Source organism: Cryptomeria japonica, chromosome 11, assembly GCF_030272615.1.
Source record: "Cryptomeria japonica chromosome 11, Sugi_1.0, whole genome shotgun sequence".
NCBI classification, from domain to species: Eukaryota; Viridiplantae; Streptophyta; class Pinopsida; order Cupressales; family Cupressaceae; genus Cryptomeria; species Cryptomeria japonica.
In genome coordinates, this window is record NC_081415.1 from 450,697,582 (window position 1) to 450,722,261 (window position 24,680).

General features: G+C 35.6%; 1 protein-coding gene across 3 annotated transcripts; it reads right to left on the reverse strand.

The window, feature by feature from the left end:
* Positions 1-342: 342 nt before the first annotated feature.
* On the reverse strand, positions 343-17,226 carry LOC131041407 (uncharacterized). Of its 3 annotated transcripts, XM_059213932.1 has the most exons (8): positions 15,619-17,225; positions 9,739-9,862; positions 2,615-2,692; positions 2,007-2,532; positions 1,699-1,908; positions 1,197-1,574; positions 1,030-1,093; positions 343-621 (listed from the first exon to the last, which is right to left on the reverse strand). In XM_059213932.1, the coding sequence occupies exons 4-7, from the start codon at positions 2,355-2,357 to the stop codon at positions 1,085-1,087; spliced, it is 948 nt and encodes a 315-aa protein (XP_059069915.1). In that variant the 5' UTR covers positions 2,358-2,532; positions 2,615-2,692; positions 9,739-9,862; positions 15,619-17,225; the 3' UTR covers positions 343-621; positions 1,030-1,084. The 3 variants fall into 3 exon arrangements, with proteins under 3 accessions (XP_059069915.1, XP_059069914.1, XP_059069913.1); XM_059213931.1 differs by lacking the exons at positions 343-621; positions 1,030-1,093 and having other exon boundaries at positions 1,100-1,574; positions 2,615-2,695; positions 15,619-17,226; XM_059213930.1 differs by lacking the exons at positions 343-621; positions 1,030-1,093 and having other exon boundaries at positions 1,100-1,574.
* Positions 17,227-24,680: the final 7,454 nt, after the last annotated feature.

The window sequence follows — 24,680 nt, forward strand, 5'->3', positions numbered from 1 at the left end:
CATATAAGGCAAAGTGGGGCATAGTCCACACAAGCCTCGTCGCTATAAAGAAATGCTTATCCACACCGTTGGATCTATAACAAGAGCTGCAAGCAGCGAAGTTCCTGCCGAGAGTCATTGCTTGTTGCTTGTATTTTCTATTATAGATTTGTGATTTTGATGCTGGTTGGTTTGTAATTTACTGAACTTCTGCACAATTTGAGAAATCTGGAATCTAATACTTGGAAAATGCACATCAATACGTGTGGCTAGGCAAAAAAAATAAAGCATAAAACAACTTCTCATAGCTTTGATTTCACAACAAAGTAATATCATCTATAGACAAAACACTACAGAGGAGCAAAAGGAGAAAATATGTATATATATTAACATATGTTTCTAGAGCATTTTTTAATTGATTACATGGTATTTAAATTGAAAGTTTTTGTCCTGAACATTGTTTGTCAGTTGACTATGTACAAAACTAGTATAGTGGTATTGTGAGTCAATTTCTTCTTTTCTGGTTGTCCTGAGTGTCTCTGAAGGTTTTGTGATTGTTTTCATCAACGTACAAAACTAGTATAGTGGTATTCTGATTCAATTTCTTTGTAGAGTTTTCTGGTTGTCCTGAGCTTCTCTGACCTGCAAAATGCATTAAAATTGGTAGTTAGCTTAATCAGAAAACTTGTACCTAAATCTGATCTATGAATTGGTTATGTTACATTCTCCTAGCATGGAATAATGAATATGACTATTGTTACTAAGGCAATTAGTTTGCTGGATGATTTTCTCTGAAAAACATGGATAGAATTGTTTTAAAAACCAGTGAGTTTCAATCGTTCATAGACAATACCAGAAGATCCCTTCCACAAAACTTTTCCGTTGGAGCAGTGTTTATGATATTATAGTAGAGAAATAAACATTAGGTGCTATAAATCCAAGATGGAAAAACGATTCAACATGCATACAAAGAATCATAAATAAAACTTATTTATGGTTAGAGTATAACAAATTATAGCTGATATTAAATCTTAAAGGTTTTGGCAGTACCTTGACAAAAAAGCATTTGGTTGGGCAAAATGTTCTTTCATATGGCAATCTAGTCTCACAGGCCCTGTAGTTTTTGCACAACAATTTATTTAGATCCGAAATATTATTCTTAAGCCATGTTATTTTACAAATAATGATATTAAAAAAGGCGGGTTTGAGAGTGTTACTTCATTGTCGTCCTTAGCAATGTGAATAATAGAATTGTTCATTGCAATTGTGAATGTTGCATCCATTTGGAATTTGCGCATAAGGAAAACAACTGTTGATATGTCTTTCTTGTAATTTTCAAATGGGATTTTGGCAAGCTGAGGAAAAATTTCTTGCAAGAGTGTGGTGTGTAAGTTACAATCAATGGTACTAGTTACAGTTTCTATTGTGCATTGCAAGTAAGGTTCGTAGGTGAATGGGGTTGAAGTGGCGCAAGTGAGACATTGGGTTGAGTTGTCAGTGGCAGTGGGAAGTAAACGAACAATGTGGTGGTAGATGGAACAGAGGGGCTGGTAGGGAGGAAGGTGGGCGTTTTTGGTCTTGAGGGTTCCAGTGACCTGTGAACAAAAGAATAATGCTAGTGTGGGGTAAAAGAACAATGTTAGTGTGGGGTGGAGGAATATGTGTAATTTAGGGAGTAGGGAAAGTTGTGGTGTAATATAAATTGTTTAAAATAAGCACCTGAATGTTGGAGGAAGCCAGATTTTGCAGAGAAGCTTTGCTGCAGTCATCGTTGAGTTCATCAACAAAAGTTGACAGCGTTGACTTTAACAGGTGTGTTTCGTGGGCGCCATTGCGTACAATGTTCTTGAATAATAAGAGGGGCGATGTTGTAGGAAGAAGTTGTTGTAGAGTGGCATAGACATCCGAGTGGTTTTTTGGCATTGTGAGCTGCAAGGAAAAGAAATGTGTTAAATGACATAGCAAGATAATTATACAAAATGGAGAACGAATAATTTAGTTTTTGGAGAAGGTGCAAAATATCTTACAGTGGCTGTGTCAGAGGCAGATTCACCGTCTTTAACTAGTAATTGATATCCTGTTGGTGCCTCAGTATAACCAGCGACAAGAACAGCCAATGAACCAATTGAGTAAGTGTTAGGTGAATCGATGAGTTGTGCTATAGTTCTGTCTGGTGTTAGCTTGCGTTGTTTGTAGACTTTTACAATGCATTCAATTGTTATTTTTGCAGTTAACTGGAGACAAGAATCAGCATCACCTCTTTCGTATTGGCTTTTCTTTTTTATTATGAAGTTTGTTAGACGAACACTAGCAGTAGGCAATAGTTGTGAAAGGAACGTATCAATCAACTTGTTGTTGATATTTACTGTTATAGTCATTTGACCATGACTGTCAACTATGTCCACATGCACAATCGGTGCTTTTATTTGGCCTACAGGGTTCTTGTTACAACCTGGGCCATAAGTTACAAGAACATCGCCTTCAAATGTGACAACAAATTGTGTTGTACATATTTCAATGATGCTTGATATATGCAATGGTTGCAATTTTAATCTGCAATGAAATGTAATGTTTCAGTTTTTATAGTATAAGTAGAAGTGAAAGAAATACTTTAGGAATCTGTAACAGCAGTTACTTCTTTGGCTGAGGTTTGTCAGTAGAACAACTTCCGCTGTCTGGAGGGGCTTCTTGGGCATCGGGAACTGTTTGAATGCTGCTAAGAAATGAATAAGATAGTTTAGTTTCTGATATAATAATAAAGAGAAAAGACGCAAGACAGTGTCAGTGAAAATGTAAAGAAAAGAAAAGGGGACAAGAGTGTGTAAAAAAATTACATATTTTCTTGTGATTTTCGTTTGTTTGACGACAATTGGTCTTTGGGTGTTGGATTATCCATCTAATCCTATGCAATAACTTTGGCTCAGAGCAAAATGTTTTAATTTTGTTGTTGGCTGTAGTTGTTGCAGCTATTGATGCATATGACTATTTAGATATTTTCAAGTAAAAAATATCTTATAGCTTTAACAGTCTATACAATGGTGTTATTCTAAGTAAGGAAAATCTGATATTGAACTTAGGAATAAATCTACTTAACTGTTTGCTGGGAATAATAGTTACAAAAATCAAAGTTAAAGACAAGAATAAATCTACTCAATAATCTATCAACTAAGAATTGAATAGACTAGTAATAAAATTACCTCGTGTTGGCTCTTGTGAAATGTTTTAGTAAAAGATTATTGACAAGTAGTTTGCGAGCATTGTGAATGCACATGAATAATTTATACGATGTTGTCAATATGGGTAAAAAGAATGTCATGATCAGTCCAATATGCTTCTAATCTTTGAATTCTACCCATGTGTGCGTTATTGTTTGTCCAAATGTGGTCAATGATTGTTGTTGACAAAGGATGTATTTGTTTAGGTAACAAGTGCAAATTTAGTATTTGCATGTGTTGTTTAAGCATGTTTGCAGTTTTTGAGTTTTTTAACATGTCGATGTTGAAGTCGCCTGCAATATAGACAAGGTTGTTGCCAGAAGCAATTGTTATAACTTTGGTGACTATTGTCATGATATTTGTAAGTGTTGTTCCTGGTTTGGCATAAATATTACAAATGAAAATTGTTCGCTTGTTAATCATGAAAGAGAGCAAGAATGCTTCAACATTTTCATTTGTTAAAGGTATTGCATCCAATACTTATATCTTTTTTGTAACACAAGTCATTACACCATGGACATTGTATATTGCAAAGCAATTGTAGTTTGGTAATGGGTTATCTTTCAGTGGTGTTTTGAAGTGAGTTTCTTGGAAACAAATAATGTCTGAGCACATTAAGTCTTTGTCATATGAAATGTCTTGTTTATGTGGGTGGAAATGTCGTGTATTTAATGTTGATATGGTAATAGATGTCATTTGATCTTGACGTTGGGAATCATGTTGGAGAGTCCATTGAGCGGTTGTTTGAAGTCGTACCATTTCTTGTACAATTGTCGGTTTTACTTTGAAGTTTTTTGATGTTAAAGGGCTTAAGAGGAATAGTGTTTCAATGCTTGTTGTTCGAGATAGAGCTGTGTATGTTAGCCCATGTCACCGGAAGGGTCAAATGCAACATCGTGCATGGTCAGTCCTTGGGCTCTATGTATTGTTCGATCACATGCTAACTGTATGGGAAATTGTTTTCTAACAGTGGTCTTTTGTATGGCATTTAGTTTTTCGATTGGTCTTGCAACTCGCAAGATTGGTATCCATCCATTATCAATGTATGCTTGATTGAATTGTGGTAGTTTTGTAACTTGAGATTTGCCAATGTTATGGTCATTGAATTGAACCCAAATGATATCCATATCAATAGTTCATGTATATGCTTTGAATTTCCCATCTGTTCCATTGACAAGGCCATCTTGTATATCATAGTTTCCACCATAGATCTCAACTAATATGTTTGTTTTCAACATTATTTGATTTGGTAAAGTTCCACTATGTTTCTGTATGCGGTCAATGTCAGCAAAATTGTGATGTTCATCAATTGCATTTATTATAATAAGTTCTCCAGGAAGGTCAAATAAATTTTTTTGGTTGTGCTTATTTACATCTTGTTTCCTATAAAAGAGGAAAGGAAATGATGGGTCTGAAGGTGGGGAGCGGAAGCATTGCTTATTCAAACATGCTATGTCATTTTCTGTTTGAGATCCAATACATATTTTGTTCAGAATGGTGATAAAGATCTCATCTTTTTGCCTCATTATTGTTTGTAAATTGTAACATTTGATATTTTCTTGCCAAAAGTCATATGGCATTAGCTCAGTATCCATTGCTAAAGTTTGGAACACTGGAGAATCATGTATAGGCTCTGCTTGGTATAAGTCACCACAGAAAATAATATCTAAGCCACCGAAATGTTTAGTAGGTATTTGCATTATGTCATGCAATCTTTTATCTATGCATCGTAGCAGCCTTGCACCAACAAGGGAAATTTTATCTATAAGAACAATTCGCAGTTGTTGATATTGTTTTGTCAATGTATCTAATCTTTCTGAGCTTAAGGGAGCAAAAGTTGATCTTTTAAATGGCAGTAGAAGTGCAGAATGTACAGTTGTACCACCTATATTGTAAACAACTTTCCCTGTGAATGCAAGCAACAAGCCTTTTCTTTTGTCTGGGTCACTATTAATAGAGTTATTATAAATACGAAGAAGGCCTTGATATATGGCTTTTGCAGTGAAGGTTTTCCCTATGCCATCACCTCGTATTAAGAACAAATGCAATGGCTTAAGGTTTTCCTGTTGTTTTCTCATTAGTATGTCTTTGACTATCGCTTGTTGTTCATTGTTCAACATTCTACGAACATTGTAGTATTCTGTATTGTCAAGTAACTGTGGATGAGCAGTTATTTCGAATGGGTTTGTTATTTTTTTGGTGGGGACATTATGTCTTATTGTATCTAAATCTGGTTGCAAATTATATTGTTCATGGTCATTGTTTTTTAGCCTTTGCATGTTGTTTTCATGTTTGTCGCTTTCCTCCTTATCGTTGGTATTAATGATAGCATTGTCCATATCACCCCACATTTCATTTATGTAGTATGTATATTTTGCTTCATTGACATGTATTGTTTTCTCATAGTTGGCGAAAGCATGTTGCCATGTTGTGAAGCCTTTTTTCAATGAATTTTCATCAATCCAGAAAGGAACATACAATAAAAGCTTTTCTCTGTAATAGTTTTCACTATCAATATGTTTATTGTATCTGATAAATCTGATAATTTGTGGTCTAGTTCGTTGTGTGATCTTTGCTTTTGCTATTGTATATTCTGCAACAAATTCTGCCAGACAAATATCAGCTAATGTTTGAGGGCGTTCTATATAATGGTCAATCAAGATTTTACAAGCAATATTCTGTGATTCGTCTGGTTCATTGCTTAAAACCTTTGAAGTTTTGAGAACAAATGTGCGGCTATCAGCGGGAGAAGTGTCTATGAATTTGCATTTGTGTGAACTATAGTTCAGAGGAAGGGAAAGAATGATATGTGCAGCTTCTTGTGTGGAGATCTGCTGTAAGTTAAGCAATGTGTTGCCAAGCTCGGTTATCATGTTGATGGCATCAATGTTATGTTGCTTGTGGTCTGCACATATCTTAGCAAATGATGTTGTCATTGAGTTATTAGCTTTGGTCATGTAAGAGCTACAGTAAGTTGTTGCAGCATATGCATTGAGAACAAATTGTGCATCTGTATTTGCTTGCCAAAGGTGTGGAATCTGCAGTGCAAATGAATTATTCCATATGTGAGATGGCTTTCTTTTTAAGAATAATGTTGGTCTTAGCAATGTAGATCGTATGGCTATTATGTATTCATTTTCAGTCATGTTTATTTTTGCCAAGAAATCCTCAAACGATACAGAAGTATCATAAATTGAAGTTTCTAAAATAGTTGTGAGTTTCTCGGCAATGTGCATAGTGTCTTGTTTTTTGTCAGTGCATGGTTCAAGTATTGTAGTTGCTTTCATTGGTAGTTGTGGAAAACCAAATCGACACCTTTTCCTTTTTGTCTTTGTACATTGCTTAGTGTGATGATGTATGTGCAATTTGGCTATTTGATCATCTAATGCCTCTGTATTGCAAGTTATATATTTGTCAACAAACTGCTCAATGATAGTATTGTCATCTTTTCCATAGATAGGTGCATCTCTAACCCATAGCATGAAATGATCATGTTCATTTCCTCGACTTTGGAATTCTGTAACTGAAAAGTAGTCCAATACCTTTCCAAAGAATGTTGTGTCTGAAAATAGTAATTGTTTCATTGCATTAATTCTATGTTTGTAATAGCGTGTACAAGTTATTGGATCTTTTTTAATCAAAGAGAATATGTTGACTTCTAAAGAAGCTTCAAGTTGGTTTTGAGTTGACTTTGAGTAGTGTGACATGTACAGGTGTTCCAAAGTTTGTGTTAGTGGGAGCCAATTTTTCTCTGTGCTAGTGAAAGTGACAAAAAAGGTAGGTGGCCCTAACTATCGAATCATTGCAAACACATTTTTTTTGAGATATTGCAAATAATTACGCGAATTTCTAATCTTTTTGAAATCTGTGTAGCCAATATCTGAATGTAAAATTCTTTCAAGATTTGGTTTGTCCTTGACATCTTTCGCTAGTAGTGTTCTTCCTTTTAGTTTGCCCTTCCGGATTCTTATCCATATAGTAGAAAAGACTTGGCTAATAAGTATTTTGACAGTTTTGAAGAACAAGTTAGTGGTATGATATGCACAAGATCGATTTGAATTTTGTAAGGCAATTTTTTGGTATGAAAACCTTTTGCTAATTTCGTTATCACGTGGTTCTCCAAAAAAAAGTGTTGGAAAGTTCATCTCTTCTGCATATTTATCTTGGAATATTCCTAGGGGTTGGTTTCCCTCTGCTGGTGCAATTTCTATGACTTCATCTTGAAGAGAATGTATAGTTCTTGGCTCAGTATAACCATGTATTAATGTGTTTGTTTCAATTTTTGTAATGTTGGGATTATCATTATCATTGCCATTTGATGAAATTGCATTGTCATCATCACTTGAAGAAGACTCAATAGTAGGTTTTTGTTGTTCGCAATAAAACAAATGTTTTTGCCAATTGTTGTTCAATTTTACTTCTTGCATCTTGTAGAGTGTCGTTTTGCATAACTCATTAAGGGAATTCATAACTATATTTGGTTGCACTCTGCCTTTTTGATATGCATTTGTGTATTGTAAACGTCTTTTCAATGCAACAACAATTGTCCATGTTTCATTTGATGATCGTGGCAGGAGTGTTTGTATGATATTTATATCAGTTGGCACATTGATAATAGTTCCATTTAGTCCAATTTGAGATCTTTTGTGTCCTAGCTGCCATATTTGTGCAAATGCTATCCGGAGTGATACTAGTCTTTCTTCAAGTTCTATAAGTGTAGCGGTATGTTGCAATGGCTTATTTGTCTTGATATGTTCTAGCGTTGCATATAATGGTTTTATGTTTTTTTCTAAGCACCGTCTGCAAGCCTTGCATACCTTTGCTCCAAACAGGCTTTCTTTCTTTGACAATAGTAATTGTTGCTTACATATTGTTTTTCTTCTAAGTTTTATCATGTTCTTTTTAAACCGGAGCCGTGCGCAAATTTCACATACATGTTTTGGTGTGTCTTGTATTTTTGCTAGGTAAGTTTCTATTGGTGTTTGTTGCTTCTTTGTTGTTGTTTCTAGTGTTTGAATGACAATAGTTTGACGTATTCATTTTTTTTACTTTACGGAGTGAATCATTTGGGATTTTGTTAGACGTATTTGGCAATTGTGCACAACTTTTCATTTGTAGATGTGTATTGCTTTCAATAGATTGGGAATTGGATGGGATTGTGTCAAAGCCATTTGTGCGTTGTGGAGGCGGGTGGTGGTCTGCATGGTTGCTATGTCGAAGTTGTACATGTTCATTGCTTCGAATAGCTTGTTTCAATTTGTTCATACTGATTTTTTGTTTTCCTTTAAGAAATGCCATTTCGTTTGATTGTTCAGTGTTACTGTTACTTGGCATTATGACTTCTACATCACGTGGTATGTAGTGCATATGCATATCATTAACTCTGTGACACTTGATATTGTATACTTTGATTGGTCTTGGACATTTGCAATATTCCTTAATATAAATGTTAGTGGTTGTTGACCAAGTTTTGATCTTCACTTTCAAAATGTAAGATAACCATTCAAAGCAAAAATCAGCCCCTTCAATTCCACTTAGTTCATATGGCTCTCCTACTTTTGCAATGAATGTTTCCCAGCTTGCAACACCACAACTGATGATCATGTCAGATTTGATACATGTTTCTATGCAAGCAATTGCTATTTTGTCTCCATAGAGTATTGCATTGCAAAATGATTGAGCCATGTACCATCTAAGAGATTCACTATCAAAATCATTGTTTGTCAAAGAAGCAATAGTGTTGAACAAGCTATCACCACAATCTGATATCGATTGTGCATTTTTGCAGAAATGGGTTGTAGCATTTGCTAACTTGTCTTGTAGAGAACTATTATCTAGCTCGGAAATTGTTTTAGACTTATTGGATTCGTAAATCTGGTTCTCAGGTAGGCATTTTTTTTGGTTGATGAGTGGTTCAAAATGTCCTTGAATAGGACTTTCATCATGGAACAAAATACAATATGCAGTACTTTGCAAATTCTCATTGAATTGCAAGTACCTACACTTTCTTGTTGAAGACCAAACACATATTCGAATCTTTAGCCAATTGGCCAGCCATTTAATACAAAATATGTCCCCCCAAAGGCCATATTCATTATAGTGTGGATTTCGTGTTGTTGACAATCACATACGTCGCAGGTATGTGTCAATATCATTCAATCCATGCATTTCATATAATGCTTGTGCATCTAGCTCATGCTTGTACGAAAAAAGAGCTTCAACATCATTTAGTTCTAGTCTATTTATGAAGTGGTCAATAATTCCATTGCTTAGTTCTAGAGAAGTGTATTGCATATGTAATAATAGATAGAAATAATAAAAAAGGCAATCACCCATACTATATACAAATGGTTTTATCCTTAACAAGTTATTGTTTTGCAACACTTCATCAATTGTTTGAACAAGCACTTGTTTACTAATTGGTTTATAATTTTCCACATCTATGATATGTTCTACTGGTTTAGTTAATTTCATTTTCCCTTTTTTTTGGTGCATAATGGAACAACTACTCAACAGTAAACAACGCAAGTTAGTAATATCTTACCAGTTCCAATTTGTCCAATGCTATGCTTTGGATTCTCTAGGCTTGCTCTGCTATGCTATGTATGTTGCAACCATGCTCTGTGTTGATGAACTTTAGATTGGAAATATTGGAAACAATACAGAACCTGTAAACAAAGTGAAATAGAGAAGTAATAAGGACCAATAGAAGCCATAACTAAATACTTTGTGGGAAAAGCTATGATGGCAAAAAGCCCACAAATTGCATTGAACTGGAAACAATAAAGAACTTGGAAATAAAATGAAATACAAAAGTAATAAGAAGTGATAGAAGCCATAACTTAGAAATTTGTGAACAAAGTTATCATGATAAAAAGCACACAAATAACCAACCCCGACAATATATGATCAAATATAGGTCTAATTAATGTTCAACTATGCATCCTGATAAGGGTATTGTTTAAATTCTATTGACACCTTATCTTCTGCTTAGATGCCACAACTGATGGGCATCTATTTTGTTATGAACAACCAGGCAAGCATATAGCTTTAATTATTAAGGCATCTGCATCTATGGACTGTAAAGGTCAACAGGACTTTCAACAGGTCTCAAGTATGAACCATGATAGTTTTTACTCAGATTGACTGCCTTAAACATTTTTTAGCAACTACAACATTTCATATTTGTTTGTCAAAGCTAAAAAATAGCTTTAAGTTTTTATCAAAACTTGTATTGTATTGTGCTCTTCCCCTCCTTACAATGAAAAATGACAGTGAAATTAGGTGAAAAACTCTTTACAATGAAAAATGACAGTGAAATTAGGTGAAAATTGTTTTGCATTGACAATTGACAATCTCTATTTTGCAAGTATTGACAAAACTGTCCTACCACTCCTTGGCAGGAACTACGCTGCAATGCAACTCTTGTTTGTGAGGTTAATTTGTTGTGTCTGTAAAGATCACGTATTAAAAGAAAAGGCAACTAAAACTTTGCAGACACTACATTGGAACAAATGACATGCTAAGTACCTCGCCATTTGCATGAGAGAATCACATGGTATTTGGAGATGTGAAATAAAGGCATGTCATCTGAACAAGTAGCATTATAGCAATAGAGGTGAACTTGGATGTGAAAATTGGCACTACAATTTTCTTGGCAAATTTCTGTGCCTATAAATGATGAAAATGACATAAATATTAGTGTTTAAATTTTTACTGATCATGGTGCCACTAAATATTTGAATAAAAGAAAAAGTTTGAAATATTTCATATTGTAAGTCCAAGATAAAAGCTCGATGAATGAAGTATGTTGCAAGAAATTAGTAACATCTTTATATCTGCATAGAGAATGAGAGCATCACAGACCGTTTGGAATGTTTGAAACGAAGATGGCAACATGTGGAGAAGGATATGTGAGATAAAATTCCATTTTATAAGTTCAAGGTAAATATTTTTAATCATTACACTCTATAGCACAAAGTTTACATATATTTGAAGGTGGCATGCAAAAGAATTGTTTGATATTCTAAAGAGAAGAAAGCAGTTTATGATCATTCTGGTGCAAGAGTCTCGGAATCAAATTCCCTCAATCCTTGAACAGGTGAGTGTGAGTTTGAGAGTTGTGGATTTTTAAGGTATTTTGAAGATTTAATAAATTTGTTGATAAAAGCATTGATTGGAGAAGAAAGAAAGGTCAGGGGAAGTAGTAATGACAAAGTTTTATATATGAGAGGCACATTGCCAGTCTACCATCAACCATTTTGGTTTTGCTGTGTTTGGAGGTGGTGTTTGATTCTTGCTTTCTTGCACTTGTTTGGTAATTCTTTTCCCTAGTGCAAAGATACAATAACAACTACTAAAGTCGCATAAGTGATTAGGAAATAAGTAGATGCCCAGGGCACCATAACAGTTGTTAGACAATCTGCAAAGAGGAAACACTCCAATCAATTGATAGTTTCTTATTGCCAAGAACAGGCCTTTAGGAAAGATACATGAAGTTGCACATTCAAGTGATTGAGAATAATTGATGCTTTATTTAATGTGGGATTCAAACACACTGACTATAGGCATCAAATCATGTTAAGGAATGTGGAATATGTTTTCGTTATTATTACCTCAAAATATATCTCACTTGGAGTATGAGATTGTGATCAAGTTATACCACAACCTCAAATGTTTTTTCTTTGTGCATATAAAGGTCAAAGATTCTTGAGGATTGATTTATAGGAACTAATATATTAGTCAAGAGAGAGGCTAGTTGCATAGTTCTTAAGGATATTGTCATTGGTGTTTGTGATGTATATTTTAGTTATAGGGTTTATTTTCTCATCTTTATTTAATGTATGAGTCATTAATTGTGATGTCATAAAAAATAATGTACGTTAAGAAAATTAAAAGTGTCAAATAATTTTTTTTCTTGTTTGTAATTAGAGTGCATGGGTGGTATCCAACACTCCTTGTAAGAAGTTCACATGAAGAGGAGGAAGATATATTCTTTCCTCTTTAAGGACAAGGAGCTAATTAGTCAATATATGAAGTCAATGAGTTAATGTGCTGCTTCTCAAGGTCAAATGTGAAGTTTCATGGTGAGGTTAGCCTAGACAAGTTATGGCGTGCTTAATGAACATGGTAATTGAGATTGGTCAAATGTGAAGTTTCATGGTGAGGTTAGCCTAGACAAGTTATGGCGTGCTTAATGAACATGGTAATTGAGATTAAGTGTCAAGAATAGAGGTTTTATTGTCAACAATGACAAGATTGCGAAGCAGTTCACAGCATTGCTGGTATCTCTGGAAAGAGAAAGATACAGTGATGGAGCACACTGATGGATTCGCCACCTGAACCTGAGGAAACTTTTCTAATCTTTCTCCATGTTTTACCCCTGGAAGATTCTCCATTAGTAGCTTCGAATCTAGAACTAGTATAGGCCCTAATGATTTTGTGGAAGTTACATCGGTAACACTTTAGAGTGAATCTTCATGATGCTTATACAGTTTTTAATTGAACAACTTGAGAAAATAGTAGAGATGAATGGCTGTTTGTTCTCATTTTTTTTTGTTATTTATTTCTAGCATCATGAGATACAGTAAAAATGTTAATTCTGGCCCTGCGAAGTTCCTCATATGATTGGTTATAAATTGAAGCTTTGTCAGTTGGCTTAATTGTACTTGCAAAGATTGCCCATAGGATCTCTGGTTTTCCTGTTTAATACAGAAACAGAATTTCCAGAAACTAAATTAGCCATGAAAATATTCTTTGAAACTGACCTAGAATTTTCCGTGTAATCTTAACATTTTCCACTTGTATAAACCAAACCCCCATTCTTTAATGTACAAGTGATTTTCACTTTTCCAATTTACATTCAATACTTTCAGGTGAGCTGAAGCATTCTTTGCATCTTATCAAAATCATTCGGATAAAAATAAGAGCTGAGGGCAACATAGTCTATATTAACTGTCAACAAAAGGGGGTTTGACACTCACACCAGCAGAGTAGTAGTATTGTAATTCACAATCTTCTAGTGTCTTTAATAAGGCTGATACCCATAAGAATTTGAGGTAAATTTGGAAAGAATTGTCTACTGGAGCTCCATCCATGCTAATAACAAGGGTTGCTTTACAAACTTAGATTAATGGCATTCCCCACAAAAATATCAGACAACCTCATTTAAATGATATTGTGATATTGAGCTCGTTCATCAATTAATTGGAACAAAACATGCATCTTTTAGTGCAGGAAAAACAAATCCGGAACAATTACAAAACTGCCAGTTTCCACCATTAGGTTTCACATAATATCTTCAATTGGAAAGAAAAGCCCAAGTTTTTCATTGATTTTAGTATTTAGTAGTTAACTCAACGCACATATTTGCACTGAAAAAGAAACAATTAAACAAAATCTCTACGGGTGGAGGTGGGAGTGGGTGGGGGATAGCAACCTGATTGGTGCAGGCCCAACAACTTCTCACAGACCTCAGTACATGGACGTAGAATAGAATTAAAAAAGTGGACACCATTTTGTTCTCCAGATTAGCAAATCATGAAAACCAGGGATTGTTGTCTGTTTGTCTTGTATCACAAAGACATCTCACTCAGTAATTTGAAAATTCTTCTTTATTTATCAATTAGCTCAAGAAGTTCTAGTATATCTACAAAAAAGCAGAAAAGAATGCTGGCAGAACAAAGTAATCTGTTTCATCCTTGGAAAGCTCCCAAGCTTTTTGCCAATTGCTCCATTGGTGGGTTAATGACATTGTAGACCAGCCAGTAGACTTCCATTGGAGTTGTAGTCTGCTCCACCCAAAAGGCATGGGATAAAGAGGACTGATTAAACACCATTCAAACCTTACACCTAAGCAGAAGGAATCAGATGTGATGTGGTGTGGCCATCAATGCATTATTTATCAAAGCACCCTACCAAAAAATATACTACCAAGCTTATTCAAATAACGAGCTATTGAATTTATGACTAAGCTTTAGCCAATTTTCATTCAATATTAGAGAGTTAGCTGAAAGTTACTTCTTAGAATAACACAAAGCTATCAGAAATGCATACGAGACTTAAGGCCTCATCTAGAGACCGTTGATACCCAGGCAGCTGGGAAAAACAAAATCCTCCAGGAGTAGCTAAAGACCTAATTATCAATGAAAAGGGCCACAATCTCCCAACTAGTGAACCGATTATATTCAAAATTTTGTTCCCCTAATGACAAGTAGGATAATAGACAAAAACTTCTACTCAGGATATCAATATGAAATTATGCAAATAACTTCAAGCAAGAATCTTTGTTCTAACAATAGAAAAGGTTGAGATGAAACTGACTTATTAGAATAATGGAAAGCCATCAGAATTGCATGACAGACAGACAGAGATGCAATCAGAGCATGTTATTGCCGGAGCAACTATACATCTAGAGCCCGTTGATGTCCAAGAAACTAAACAAAACTGTCCAGGCATAGCTAAACCCCTAATTATCAAGGAAAAGGGCTGCAATCTCCCAGTTAGTGAAGCATTAAATTGAGACATTTGTTCCCCTAATGATAATTGAGACATTAGGCAAAATATTCTGTGAGGGTTATCCGTATGAGCTTATGTAAATGACTTTGTTCTAGGCTATCAGTAGGATATTCCAAAGGAACTTGAAAATAGACCCATATAAAATGAATCCTTGCTAATTTCCTATGAAATAAAAAAGAAAGTTAGACAAACTTCTATAAACTGAGAGTAGTAGACACCTAGTTTGACAGAAGAAAATTCCAAAAGATTTTAAGAAAACTAACAACAAGCACGCTTGATAGTACCATTGGACGAACTCAACAAATAAGCATGTCAAAATATATGAACAGAACAATGTCCTATTGGTGCACAGGAAGAAGATCCAGAAAAACCTCTGACAAGCATTTTCACAAGAAAAACATTGACTTTATTTTGATTGATTTCAGTAATTGATCAATGCCTTGTAATTGCGATAGGTCAGCAGTGAAGTGAATCTATGGGGCGAAATGATAGTTGCAGCCAATCTAAAAGCTCCATACTGAGGTTTAGCCAAATACTTCCCAGACCTGGTAGATATGCAAAAGGAATTACGCAGTATGTGATGCAGCTATGAGGGTTTCCAAAATAAAGCAAAAAAATACTAAAACAAAAGGCGTTTAATGTTTACCTTGTAAATTTTGATTAAGTCATCTTGCAAAGTTCTTAACAGAATCTAATTAACAAATTAGAAAATTTCAATTGTCTTATGCTTTGGCCTCTGACAAGGATTTCTTAAATATCTATTGCTTTGAGTAATAGGAAAATGATTGCAATGATTGCAATCTCTGGTTTGGACTTTCGAATCACATAAATTTTAGAAACCATTAAAAACCCTAAATGCTTTAAAGAAAACTGTAAAGAAACCCTAAATTTACTCAGGAAATCATACCTAAAATGTCTGTGGTCCTCTTTAATCCTCTTCGAGATTGCCCAGAACAATGTATTCCTTTTCTCAGTCAGAACCTGCCTGCGCATAGTAGTTTTGCATGCCCAAAATGAAAACTTACGAGCCATATGTTTGCATGCTTTGTTTCTCGCGCTCATACTCAGTTTTCCATAGATCTAATCTCTGCAGGGCTTTTCTGGCTCGCCATCTGTTTGAAGCAACCGTCAGGACTCTGCTTTAACGGGCCCTGCAGCCTCTGGAGGTGTGCGTTCTCTCTTGTTGAGAACCGCACAAAGCCCTACAAACCGCTGCAAACTGCCAATGTATCCAATATGCCAATGCCAAAAAACTTGAGGATAAAAATTCGCCTAAATAATTTGCATCTTTTCCGGGCAGAACCAAGGAAACATGAAAATCTTTGCAACAAAAATAAATATGATTGGTTGTTTTGGCTCAGATTAATAAGGGGTTAGCGAAAATAGCCTCTGCTATAGTTTCCTGTAGGCAGGAACTAATAATGAATGATCAACCAGCAATATGTTAAATTAACAGGAACACTTGAAAAGTTTTGCCAAAGGAAAGACAGTTCTATACTTGGGCTATCATATTTATATGCCGGTAGTGACAAATGTTTATCCTTATCCTATGTTGGTATGGAAAATCTTCACATGCTTGAGTTGCACTTGTCTTATTGTACCTGCATATTTCTATTTATGACCAAATGTTATATCTTTGTAGCAAATCTTGAACTTGTTTCTACCTTGGGGGTGTAAAGCAAATTCTTGTTGTTGCTTCAAAATGTAGTGAGTTACATGTCACGTCTGGAAGCTAAAGTTGCTGAACTAAGGCGGCACAAATGTTTTCACCTTCTGATGACCTTGTTCTTTTGAACTATCCTACAGCTAGGAGGGATAAGAGAAGCCATTTTGGGATAACCAAGACCTTTATTGGGGAGAGGGTTGTTGACTCTGCTCAACAAATTTTAATTAAAGATTAAAGAATGAAGAATGGAATCAACCCAAGATCGCATTGATGAAAACCACGAGAGTTTCTCATTCATCACTTGGTAGGAACAAGAACTGATTCAAACATTAATCTTTGTGATCAACTTGATGGATGCAAAGTAGAAAAAATCTTTCACTTTGTTCAAGGCAACATCAAGCTCTGCTTCCAAGGCGACTAAGGGACTCAAAAATCTGACAAAACGTTTCTTCTGGAGATTATTTCGTATATCCTACATAGCAATGATGCATTTTGCTTCCCTAGTGAAAACTTGTTAATAGGTTTTCGCAATTAAGAGATCACCATTTTCATAGCATAAGGGAGGGAGAGCTTATTGACTAAAACTTTAACAATCACCTAAATTTTATGCTTGTAATCTTCCACCATTTTCAGAGCCTTCAATCTTGGATCAATATGTTCAGTGGGTGGTCGCTTCGGCTACCTCAAAGTGATCAAGGATGTTGAAAATGTGAAAAACTTGTGAAGAGAATCATAACAGGTCAACCATCGAATTAGCTTCATTTCATCATAGGGAACTTTGCTTTAGTGGCTAGAAGAATTTTCTAGGCTTCTATTGTCCTCACTTCTTAATCTTGAAGTATCGGAACCACTTCATAGAGGAGCATAGGGGAGGTGTTTATTCTCATTTGGATGGTTGAGAAGAGGTGCTTTCCACAACCTCTAGACTATTTGTTCTTTCTTTTGTCACTTGAAGCTATTCTTGGAGTGAGTTATTGGTATTGATGATTCAACTTCTTGTTTCTAATTTTCATTAGCTTGTGCTGATAACTAATTTTGGATGGTCAATAGGCTATCACAAAAATGATCAACCTCATCTCCAACTCCTTTGGACTTTGGCATTAGGAATTTCTTCATCTAGTTGAAAATAGCCTTACAAACTTATTGTCCTCAAAAACCTTGGTTGGCTTTTTTTTGTTGTTGAACTCTGAATACAAAACTTCATTGGCCTCTTGGTGAAAATAGACAATACTTCCATGTGGAATATGAATAAAAGAAGCACCGGTATACCAAACTTGTGGTCTCATTTATTCAAAAAAATTGCACTAGGGAGTTCCAACTTGAGGCAATTAGAGCTATTGGTTACTATAAATTATGTTGCTTCTTGTTGAAAATGTTGGATATCCTTCAAAACTACTAAAATGGGGCAATAATAATGCTCATAAGGGTAGGGGCAACAAGAAAAGGGGAATTAGAGGTGGTATCATAAATGCAATACTAGGGATTATGGAGCAAGAGATTGATTTAAAGAAACCAAAATTATTGAGAGGGGAGATGAGGGGGAAGTGGGGTGATTATATTAGGGGTTCCTTTGAGGTTTCGTGCCTCAATGTACATTTCACTACTCAAGGAAATTTGTATGAGGGACAAAGTCTCCTAAAACTTTGGAAGATGAGACATTTAGGGGAATGACCTAGTGAATAAAAGGATTGAATGGGTGAATAGAGGTGGAGGGAAGAAAGGGATTGATGATTAGAGCACCTATTGTTAGGGTAGAGATATGAGGAAGTACAATAGATTGAGGAGGTAACACAAGAACCATGGACTTGTAATCATCATGAAGATCTTCTTTTATTGACAACAATTCTTGAAGCATTTCTTGAGTTTCCTTAGGATCATCGTTCAATTTTCTAGGATTCAAGAGAGGAATTTACATCAACTATAGTTCTTTACATTAGAATTATTAATAAAGGAACCAAAAGGGTTATTAATAAGGGAAGGAGGAGTATCTATAATATCTAGGGATGAACTTCTTAACTTACTTCTTTGACTTGAGGTTAGTCAATCATTCCTTAGTCATTTCTTTGGTTGGTTGGGTTTCTTCTCATGGGGGCTCAACCTCTAGCTATATTTATTCTTGCTTGTTAGCAGTTGCATTGGTGACAACTTTCTTTGACCTTTTAGTTCTTGGTTGTTTTATGACATTAGGTGTGGACACTTTAGACCAAGGGAGGGTTTATTTTCTTTGTCTTTCTTGTGCTAATTGTTTCCCACCATTGATAGAATTGGTGCCTTCTTGTTAGTGTGAACATGTATTATTTAACTAGTTTATTTCCTACCTAGTTCTCCATTTAGGTCCTTTTCACACTAGGTTAAGTTTACTTAGGAATTTTTTACACATTACCCCACATTGGTTGTGTTTTTAGCCTCTTAAGTGGTATATCTTATATATATTCACATATAGTTCATTTGTAATCATAAATTATTTTTGCACAATGTTCATTTTCTATTCAATAGAATATAGTTTATTTTGTCAGTTTTGGATTTCTATTTTTTTTGTCTTGTAGTCATTTGCATTCTAAGTGGTTTCACAACCAAAACTTACATGGTATCATAGTGGGTTGTGAGTTGTTGATTAGCATTTTTTAAGGAATTTGGGAGTGTAAAGTTTGTTTTTTCTTGAAATATTGTGTATGCTATTCTCTTGCATCCTTTAATGATTTGGATAATTAGAAAGTGTAAAAGAAATTTTAGTTTGTAGGGGAGTTCCTTTCTCTAATCTTTCCAATCATAGGAACATTAGAGCTATTTGGAGATGTTCTAGATTAACATTGAATTCAAAGTAGCTAATAAAATTAGATCATCCTTTTATTTTGTCTTAGTTGGACAATATAGAGGTTAGATCTACAAGGGCTTGAAGTAAGATCTTTCCTACAAGATCTTAAGGGTAACTATCATTTTGGGGAATTTTGAGACCAAATGGACATTGCCATCATCCAAAAGAGTCAAGCCATATGGCACTATTTGTGCATCTTACAATATGACAAGGTAATATATATATATATATTGTGCATTTAAAAAATAATTAATTGTAACATTTAATATATTGTAAAATATTTTTTTATTTTATAAAATAATAAAATTTTGGGTGCTTGTGTTTCATATGTAGGATACTTGTGTAGTACTTGTGGGGTTGGACCCCATGTTAGCATTGATGGGTTGCAAACCCCTCTTAGAGACCATGAGGTATGGCTTGTGTGGCCCTCCAAGGACCCCTCCTTCAACATCAACAATGCAAAAATCATATTTTTTATTTCAGAAAAAAACAAATTGTACTATACTACTCGAGTAACCAAATTTGCCACTACGATCGTCAAGCCACCCTAGTGCAACATTTTCTAAATTTAGCAACATTTTCGGCAATTCAACCAATCCAATTTTAGTTGGTTGTTCTCTATTTCTCACAAAGTTCTAACTTATTTAGCAACAACTATCTTTTGCAATTCCTCCATAATTGACAATAGTTTTGCCAAATTTGGTAGTATGTGCTTGTTGGGAAAATAGGTGTTGTACACCTTGCATAATAATATTTGTATTTGTAATATTTATTCATTATGTGAGTTTCCCATGGACGTGTAATGTAATATTTATTTATTTGATGATGCACATGGACGTTCAACATGTAGAGATTCCTTGGGAATATTCTCGAGGCCACTTTATGAGTTGTATTGTAACATTGAGATATTATATTGTATTTATTTAATATTGGAGAAATTAATTTAATAAAGTACCCAATATTAGATGTGGGGTTAATAGGGTAGTTAGCCCATGGTATTTGCACATGGTTTTGATGTAATACCACTTGGTGGTTTTGTGGGAAATTGTGTCTATGAAAGCAACCAGAAAGGTAATTGTTTGGGTTAGAGCCAAGTTAGCCAAGTTTAACATTTGTGAAGGTTGGAAGCATGGCATGGGATGTGTGGTTAAATGCTTGTTCACATGGAGTGCTTGTTGATGGCTGAGTTTTAGAAGCTTTCACAGTTGTATTGTAATGTTGCATTGCTGAATAATACACGGTGATGGATGTTTTTGGAGGTTGGGTTTTTCCCTCATGAGGGTTTTCGTAGGGTATATCTTGTGTTAGCTTTGATGGGTATGTTGTCTATTTTCTGCATGTGGATTTTGTGTGTTTAATTTGTTGAAATCTCAATTGGGTTATGTGGAAATTGTAATAAAGTTGGTTGCAAGTTTCCTTACAAGTGGTATCAAAGCTATGGTTTTATGGTGTTATAACCCTAGGTGTTGAATCCATGAATGCATAAAAGCATGTAAGACAAGACAAGTATGAGGGTTTGTTGCGGGTTGCAAGGTTATAGATTTGTGGGTATTTGTTGCAGATTTGGTTTTATAGAAATTTGTTTCAATTTAAAGGTTTCCATGGATTTGCATTTTGGGGATTTTGGGGGTGAAGTTTCAGATTTTACCTCGTGGGATAAAATGGACCCCATGGTTGTGATCAAAGAGGTTGGAAGACAAATTTTGATATAAAATTTGACCTATTTTGGTGATAGAGACTTGAAATGCAAAATATTTTTGGTAGTACAACTGTACCACCTATGCAAAGGTTGTCTGAAAAAAAATTAAAATATTCCGTGCAAGTGAAAAAGCCTGTCGAATTTTTGTTTTAAAGTTGAAATGAAAACAAACAAAACAAATAAAAAAAATTAGTGTGTGGGGTGATGGGTCTGCAGACCCCCATGCCCATAGCATTGTACGCATTGTGTGCCGACAGTGGTTGGTATCACTGTTGGTACCCACTGTCGGCGTTGTTGATAGTGGCACCACCACTTATCGGCGACTAGGCCCCTTGTCCCGTGGGGAGATCCCTGGGGCAGGGTAAAACCCCATGGGGTGCAAGTTCCCCCTCCCCCACATGATTGGTAATTTAAAATATATATATATTTCGCCAACTTTTTTTATTAATTTTTTTTTAATAGAAAACTCTGAAATTTGAAAATTGAAAATGTTTTTAAATGGCGCCAATTAAAAACTTATATGCCATGTGTTTTTTGTATGCCCGAGTGATTAGTGGGTGGGTCCAGCTAGTGGGCCCCACCTAGAAATTATAGAAAAAAATTGAAATTATTTTTGTGGCATATTGGCTAAGTTTTGGAGTCCAGTTGACTTGCATGTAGCCTAATTGGTTGTTTTCTTCTAAGGAGCATATCTTGGTCATATGGTGTCGGTTTTTTTATTTCTTATAGTTGTTGAAAAGGTGACTCGATGCACTTCATGTTTTTTATAAAGGAAAAAACAAGTTTTGAAGGGGTCCCCGAAACCCTTTACAAAGGAGATTCTAAAAGAATTAGAATCAACAAGACTCAAAAGAAAAGTTGTCTTAAAGATGAAGCACTAGATAAACAGACAACCAAAAGACAAGAGGCTCTCATAGCCAGAAACAAAAATCAATAGCCAGCCAAAAGCCAACCCATCAAGAATTACCTTTAACTTTTCTCTTATGGGAACAAAGAGTCATATCAAAAGAGGGTGAAGAATGCTTAGCTTTCTTTCCTTGAAAAATGATCTAGCCCTCCTCCACTTGTGCGGCCTTAATATGCCAATCAACATAACCACCCCCCACCTGAGAGGAAAAATCAGCAGGAGAAACACCCACCAACACATTGATAGAATCTCTCCTAGCAGACAAGCCAATATCACCCAAGACATTGATGCAGGGAGTGGACGCCTGGGGCCCATTCCCTCGGTCAATAGGGGACTCAGATAGAGTCTCCGTCTGAAGTCCGCAAAGCCCATTAGCACCAGTAGCCCCAACAGAAATCTCCTACACAACCGAAGAATCACGCTGGGAATCCAGCAAAGCCTCTTGAGAAACCAAATGATGCTCATATTTTTTCTCAACAGTGTAGTGTTGAACTGATGCCCCTTTCCACCATGAAGTCGTCAAATATTTCTTCTTAGAACCACAAGGAGAAGCCGTATGACCAGTTTTGAAGCATCTCCTACATCAAAAGGGGATCCCCTCATAGTCTAAGGGTTGAACCCAACAACTCTTAGAAGTATTGAGCGAAATCTCAATAGACAACCCTTTAGAAATATCCATCTCAACCAAGATACGGGAAAAAGTGGAATGATAGATATCATTAGAATCATTATCAACCATCAAAAAATCCCCAAGCACACCACCCACCTCCTCAAACAGAGGATCCACCCAAAAGTGATGGGGAGATTAGGGAGCCACACCCAGATTGGAATCTTATTAAACGTTTCCAAAGATGGATTGAAATCAGCATGCCACAGTTTAATCATCAAAACAAATTTATCTTCCCAGCTAAAAAAATTATCATTTAAAATCGTTCTTCTATCCTCTACATTCTCAAACTTAGCTATAAAAAATCCTTTACCCATAGGGTAAATATGTACCTTATTAGAAATGAGCGGCTCCCAATGCTCAGAAATCCAAGCATGCAGATTAGGCAGATTGGACCAGAAACCCTTGAACCTACAGATCACTCCACAAGAAGAGAGGATAGAATCATTCAAATCTATCTTTTTCAGACTCCTCAGACAACAATCGACATGGAGCACGAGACCGACACAAACCTCTCCCCAGACCGTCTTTGCACCTTATGACTAGGGGCGGCAATGGAAGGGCCGAAAAAACAAATAGTTGTATTTTCCCCTCCCATGCAAGCCTCCAAAAAATTCCACGGACCGTTCGCAACATTACCCCCCTTGACAACCACGACAAACACAGTTCATTTTTCACCGTTCACTGTAGGCACAAAAGGGGTCGCCCCATCGCACGAGATTCCAGCAGCAACAGTCACACCATTTAGAGAAACTCTATCGACATCGGAAGCATCGTGAGCGGGAAGCATGGTTTCAAAATTTCTTTATATGACACACTTCATGTTTATATGATTAGTTTTTTAGATTTTCCTATTTGGGTAGCAGAATAGTCAAATTTTGGACTTCAAATAATCGACAGAAAGATCTTGGAGAGAACTATGCTTTGGTTCAGATTTGGACTAGGTTTGACATGATTTATTTGTTGTATATTGATCTGAGCTATTTATGGGTTCTTTTGGCAGTGGTGACATTATGAGTTTATAACATGTTACATATTAGAGATTTGGATTTATTGTCATTGTACACTCAACATTCCATCTTAATTGCTCACATATTGACATGGTTATCAATATTTAATTTGAGTATGTATGTTGCATTGGTGGGTCTACAAGTTGTGTAGTGTTGCAGGCGGTCAATACTTACAAGATTGCATTTATGGCTTGGATATGGGTTGTCTATGCCCATAGACCTCTCATTGTTGATGCATATTCGGATTGGTGGCTTGGTTTAGTCACATAGTTTGCTGATTTTGTTGTCATGTTGAGGAGGAGAGATGTTGTTACCAGGTACAGTCATAATGGACGACCTGTGGTGTTGACTATGTTATGCTGATAACTTGGACACATTGGGAGTTAGATGCTTGTTTTGTGGAGGTGATCATGATGTCATTGATGTTCTTTGTGTTTAGGGACTTTGGCATGACATGATTGGTTTTGTAGGTGCTTTGATTGATGATGATTTGATTTGGATTCTTGATTGGTTATGGCAGTGTATCTTCTTGTTTGAGGATCATGGTTAGTTTAGCTTTTGGGAGCTCATGATGTGCACTTTGATTTCTTTGATCGATGGCTTTGGTTGATTCTCATGTTAGAGGATGGTTTTATTATGATGTCATGGATAGCTTGTTTATATACTTTTAGTGGGAGCTTGTGACAGTGATTATGTGGCAGTGTAGGATTGGTTCCCGATTGTTTGTTGGCGGTTTTGTATCTTCTTGGCTTGGAGTTCATGGTTTACTTGATGTGATTGACCTTTCAGTTGTATGTGTGTAGACCTAGATGATCTTCATTTAGGAGATGGTTATCACGAATCTATGGAGAGCTTGGTATCACAGTTTAGTGGGAGCTTGTAGAAGTGATGCGTATTCACTATTGGATGGTGGATGATCTTTTTAGTGTGCATATGTTTGGAGGATGCCTTAGATCCTATTGCTATAGAAGGGTCTTCCACATTTGCGGGTACACTTGTAGGAGATGGTGATCTTCATGATATATGAGGATGTTGACATCTTGGAGGACTCGTGGAGTTATTTGGTTGAGGTGTGGTTTATGCTTTCATTTGATGTATGGTATCCTTGTTTGATAGGATAGTTGATATTATGTCATGGTATACTCTTGATACGTGTTTATAGTTTTGGCATGATATGGTTATTTGATATTTTCATATGGATCATG

Bases quoted from the DNA above. Each gene is read 5' to 3' on its own strand.
- LOC131041407 (XM_059213931.1), bottom strand. From the start codon at position 2,357: ATGACTATAACAGTAAATATCAACAACAAGTTGATTGATACGTTCCTT. The intron at 1,909-2,006 runs GTAAGATATTTT...TTTTCCTTGCAG, and splicing joins CTGCCTCTGACACAGCCACT to CTCACAATGCCAAAAAACCA. The intron at 1,575-1,698 runs GTGCTTATTTTA...TTTTGTTCACAG, and splicing joins TGGCTTCCTCCAACATTCAG to GTCACTGGAACCCTCAAGAC.